Source organism: Hydra vulgaris, chromosome 07 (genome assembly GCF_038396675.1).
Source record: "Hydra vulgaris chromosome 07, alternate assembly HydraT2T_AEP".
NCBI classification, from domain to species: Eukaryota; Metazoa; Cnidaria; class Hydrozoa; order Anthoathecata; family Hydridae; genus Hydra; species Hydra vulgaris.
Genome location: NC_088926.1, coordinates 12,414,157 through 12,419,773, shown reverse-complemented (window position 1 = coordinate 12,419,773; position 5,617 = coordinate 12,414,157). Strand labels below are relative to the sequence as shown.

Genomic DNA, 5,617 nt, shown 5'->3' with positions numbered 1-5,617 from the left:
TATATAAATATATATAATTATATATATATATATATATATTTATATATACATATATGTTTATATTATATATATATATATATATAATATATACATATATATATATATGTATATATATATATATATATATATATATATATATTATATATATACACATATGTATATATATATATATACATTTATAATATATATAATATAATCATTTATAATATAAACTATTTATTATATAAACAACATTTATAAATAAACAACAAATTATAATATAAACATTTACATTATAAACAAATATATATGAATAAATATATATATATATATATATATATATATATATATATATATATATATAAATATATATGTATATATACATATATATATATATATATATATATACATATTCATATATGTATATATATACATATACACACACTTATAATATATACAACTTATTATATAATCTAATGTATATATATGTATACATACATTTATAAACAAATCTATATGTTCATATGTATGTATATATATATATATCTATATATATATATATATATATATATTTATATATATATATATATATATATATATATATATATATATATATATATATATATATATATATATATGTATATGTATATATATACATATCATATATATACATTTTTTATTTATCACATACAAAGGTATGTGATAAATAAAAAATGTTAGAATTAAATATACAACACCAACTCTAAAATTAGGACTAGTAGTATAAACATTTTATATACATATATAAAATGTATATAGTTATTTTATATATATTCATAAATTTACCCATATATACATGCATAAATACATATTATTAAAATAAATAAAAATATAGGATAAAGAATAAATGTTAGAATTAAATATACAACACCAACTCTATAATTAGGACTTAATACTTTTCCTATTAAAATTAGATGTTTTTCAAAAAAATGGAAATAAAGTTTCTTATCCAAACGTGTTTTTATATGAAAGAAACTTAATAATGCATACTTTCATTATTGGTCGAAGATTTTATACTGAAGTATTTGTTTGATAATTAGGGTAAGGTGTTTAAAGTTTTTCAAATAAATAAAAAAATTAGTCTGTTAACAGACTAAATTTAGTCTGACTTATGTTTTATTAATTTTGATATTACTTAAAACATCTGAATCTTATCAAAATTAAGTGCTATTTCTAACTTAGAAATAACATATTTAATACAACTTTGCAATTTATTAAAATGGTCATTTTAAAATAAATAAATCATCAACAAAAATAACCTGAATAAACCGAATATACTCTGAGATTTATGTATATTATATACAATTTGATGCAAAATCTAAAAGTTTTAAATTAGCCGCAATAAGAAGAAGTTATAAAACATAACTTTAATAAAATATTTTTTTTATACTATCTGCATGCATTCTATTAAGTTTTCATTGCCTTTGCTTTACGGCAAATTATTTTTGTAATGGCTAGTTAATGAGACAATAATTTTCAATGTGACACTTCCTCAACGTTGTCGAAACAACGTTTAATTAAACGTTGGCAAAATAACACTTTTTCAACGTTTTTTAACTACCACATTTTCAACGTTGGTATATGTAACGTTGAATAAGCGTTGTTTCATAAATAGCTTAAATACGTTGAAAAAGCAGCTAATGTCTAATGTTGATAAACCTTAAACTTTGCGACGTTTTTACTGTGATTATTTGCGTACTTTTATTCAATGTCGAATAAACGCGATTTTTTAAGAAGATAATATAAGTTGATATTTATACGCTTATTCAACGTTGAAAATGTGACGTTGAAAAGCGGTTTATTTTTAAACGTTGATGAAGCATAGATTTTGAATCGTCTTTAAAGTGGCTTTTTGCGTAAGTTGATTCCACGTTGAATGAACGTCTTTTTTTGAGAAGCTAAATTACGTTACATTTTTAACGCTTATTCAACGTTTAAATTTACCGCAATTTAGTAAACAAAAACAAACATTGATTCAACGTTGAAAGCGCGTTGTTTTTGTGACTGCAACGCTTTTTCTACGCTGCGACCGATTTTCAACGTTGATTCAACGCTGACATGTTTGCTGGGTAGATATCTGTTTTAAATCTCTGACATGTTCTATTTTGCTACGGGAAGACATAGCTTTTGGCTATTTTATATATTGCTATTGCAATATATAAAATAGCCAAAATAGTCCATTAGCAAAATAGAACATGTCAGAGATTTAACTCACACTATACGTTTGATTGCACTGTTGATGTATGAGAGAATTTTTTTTTAATCTTTGTTAAAAAAAACTAGAACCTAACTCTGCAATTTAGGCCATAAAACCAAACCATTTACTATGAGTATAACAAAAATTATTATTTTCAATAGACCGGGTGAATAAAAAAGAGCAACTGTTTTTACTCAGTAACTACTCAGCTTTACGAGAATAGAAACTAAAGCAAAATTGCTAAAGAGAAAAAAAAAGTTTTCACTTATATCAACAGTACAATCAAACGTATAGTGTGAGTTAAATATCTGACATGTTCTATTTTGCTAATGAAAGACATAGCTTTTGGCTATTTTATATATAGCAATATAAAGTAGATATCTAAAGTACAAATCATGTAATAGATGTTAAAAGTACATCTATTAAAATACAGCTATCAAAAGAGCAAACTAAGCGATAGCCAAAAATACACCATCAAAAGTGCAAATCATGTAATAAAAGTCAAAAGTACTGCTATTATTATTACAAATCATATAATAGAAACCAAAAGTACAGCTATTAAAAATACAAATCATAATAGAAGTCAAAAGTACAGCAATTAAAGTAAAGTAAATTGCTTAACTTTACGTGAACAAAAATATGAAGAAAACTGCTGAAGTTTTTATTTAAGTTAAGCTGACCAACTACTGAGTAAAAAGAGCAATTGCTTTTTTTTATTCACCTGGCTTAATATTAATAGCTGTAACGTGACGAATAGGATTAACTAGTTTTTTAATGTTTCCAAAAAACAAAAGTATGACCTTGTGTTGAATTTAAGCAATTTTCCTAAACTGTTGGCTTATGATTAATAAAGTAAATTTGAAATCATCAAAATTTACTAAATTGAAATCATATTTCCACAGTAAGGAAACTTTAACAAATTAGTCGAATGGCAGAACTAAACAAATTAAAAAAAAAATTATAAAAAACAAACAATAAAAACAATAAAAATCTCTAAATCTTTAAAGGTTTTTTAACCAAAGTTTCTAATTGTAATACAGTACAATCTCTCAAATTCAAATTTAACGGGGGAAAAAAAAGTTCGAATTAGAGAGATTTTCAAATTTTAGAAAGTTGACTTTTTTTCAAATATTCAAAGTAATAAAATGGTCAAAGTAATAAAATAAGAAATAAGAATGAAAATGAAACAAACAAACAAATAGTGATTCTTAGGCCTAAATGCAATATATACTATGTGATTTAAACTTTTACATTTTCAAAAAAAGTCAGTAAATGTAGATTGTCTTTTTGAGGCTTTTAAATCCATTTCAATGACACGATTTATGTCTTTAAGAGCCTTCGTCAAATCATCTCCAAAGTTAGAATAAAGACTGTAATTCTCGAGTACATTGACAGCATGCATCGCTTCGTTTAGACTTGGTTTTGTAGCATTGTCAGAAATACCAACGCACTTATCATCAGATTCCTCTTCAGTTTCAATAGCATCATGCTCAGAAACTTCTGCAATGATGTCCTCATCTGATAATTTGTCGGCAATGCAAGCATCCAAATCTATGTCTACTAACTCGTCGGCCGTGAGGTTAAAATCTGCATTGAATTTTGTTTTTAACAATTCGAGATCATCTCTTAAGTTTTCCATTACAGTCTCGTCTACATCTAAGCCACAGAAAGGGTCGTTTTCATCATTTACATGCTTTTCTACTGCTTCTAATGATATTCCTAATTTTTTTGAAACAATTTATGAAGGTTTGATCTGGAATGGAATTCCATGCTTTTGTTGGCATAAACATAGCAGTTAAGCAAGATAAAAAACTTAAGCATCTTGTTCTCTTTTTCTAAGGCAGCAATTTGCTTTTTCACTGCAAGTGAGCGATATTTGGCTTTGAGAGATCGGATAACTCCTTGATCCATAGGTAATGTGATCGAAGTTTTTTTCGGTAGAAGAATGATAAGCTCCACTCAATCAAGTTTCTGCACGTTAGGATGGGCAAAACAATTATGTACAATTAAAGCAATTTTCCTTTTCTGAAAACTAAACTTTAAGTCAATTTCTTTAACCCACTAATCAAATTATTCTGCCGACATCCAACTTTTTGGTTGGGCCTGATAGCAACAAGGAATATTTTTCACACCTTTAAAACATCTAGGAGACTTCGATTTTCCAATTACAAACATTGAAAGTCTTTCTCCTTTAACATTACCTGCGGCCATCCCAGTCAGACGAACTTTACTATGCTTGCCTCCTATGCTCTTTTCATTTTTAAAATGTAAACTTTTGTCAGGCAAACATTGGTAGAAAATACTGAATTCATCGGCATTAAAAAAATTTTCAAGTGGGTATCGAGAGAGAATTGTAGACAGTGTGGTTTCGAGCCATGGAGCGATCATCTGATCGTTATCAGACTTTGCCTCTCCAGAAATGGTTTTGAAAGATATACCATATCTACAACAAAAAAAAAAATAATTGCTTTAACGTAACTTATACGTGTGATATATACGTTTGAATTTAACTTCGAAGTCTTTGCATTTTTCCAGAATGTCTAATTCTGGAAAATATTTACTTTATTTTTTTAAAGCAATTAAAAAAAAGCTGTAGAATAATCATATATTGTTAAGTCATTAATCATAAAAAATGGAGAGAATAAAATAAAAAATTAATTTACTTTTTCTTAAATTTGTCTAGCCATCCATCCGAAGCTTGAAAATTTTCGAAGCTTAACTCTTTCGCAAAATATAAAGCTTTTTCTTTTACCAGCAAACCATTGATTGGGACATTATCAGCTCTCATTCGTTTGAACCATTTAAGTACAGCTTTGTTGACTTGATAATACGTATCAAGTTTCACCCGTTTAGTCAAATTTCCTTGACGAAAAGCGTCAAAGATTTTATCTTTATTCTTTTTCCAGGTTGAAAGAGTGTTTGGTGGAATATCAAAGATTTTCGAAACTTCTTCATTTGTTTTTCCTTTCTCCAATTCCAGTAGAGCTTCGTATTTCAGCTTTAAATTGTTTTCTTTATGCAGTCTTTTTGATGCCATGATTTTTTTTTAAACAGAAGGAGATAATTCACACTAAGTGTTAAACAAAAAATCAAAACATTCGAAATTTGAAAAAAGAGTTCGATAGTTAACGAGCGTTTTATACGACAAAAATTTAAAAAGTTTGATTTACAGAGAGAATCTTACTGACAGGTCTGAGAAATGCATTCGAATTGCAGAGGTTTTCGAATTATAGAGATTCGAATTACAGAAAGTTAAAGAAATGAGTTTCTTAAGCGCACTTCACGGTGACTTTACAATTAGTCAAATTATAGAGGTTTTCGAATTAAGGATATTCGAATTAGAGAGATTGTACTGTAATAATAAATATTTAAACATAAATAATGATTTTTATTTGTTTTAAA

The 5,617-nt window shown here is 26.2% G+C and overlaps 1 protein-coding gene across 1 annotated transcript; it reads right to left on the bottom strand.

Annotated features, from left to right (window-relative positions):
- Window positions 1-3,470: 3,470 nt before the first annotated feature.
- On the bottom strand, window positions 3,471-5,252 carry LOC136082578 (tigger transposable element-derived protein 4-like). The gene is made up of 3 exons (XM_065801991.1): window positions 4,879-5,252; window positions 4,348-4,658; window positions 3,471-3,934 (listed from the first exon to the last, which is right to left on the bottom strand). The coding sequence occupies exons 1-3, from the start codon at window positions 5,250-5,252 to the stop codon at window positions 3,471-3,473; spliced, it is 1,149 nt and encodes a 382-aa protein (XP_065658063.1).
- Window positions 5,253-5,617: the final 365 nt, after the last annotated feature.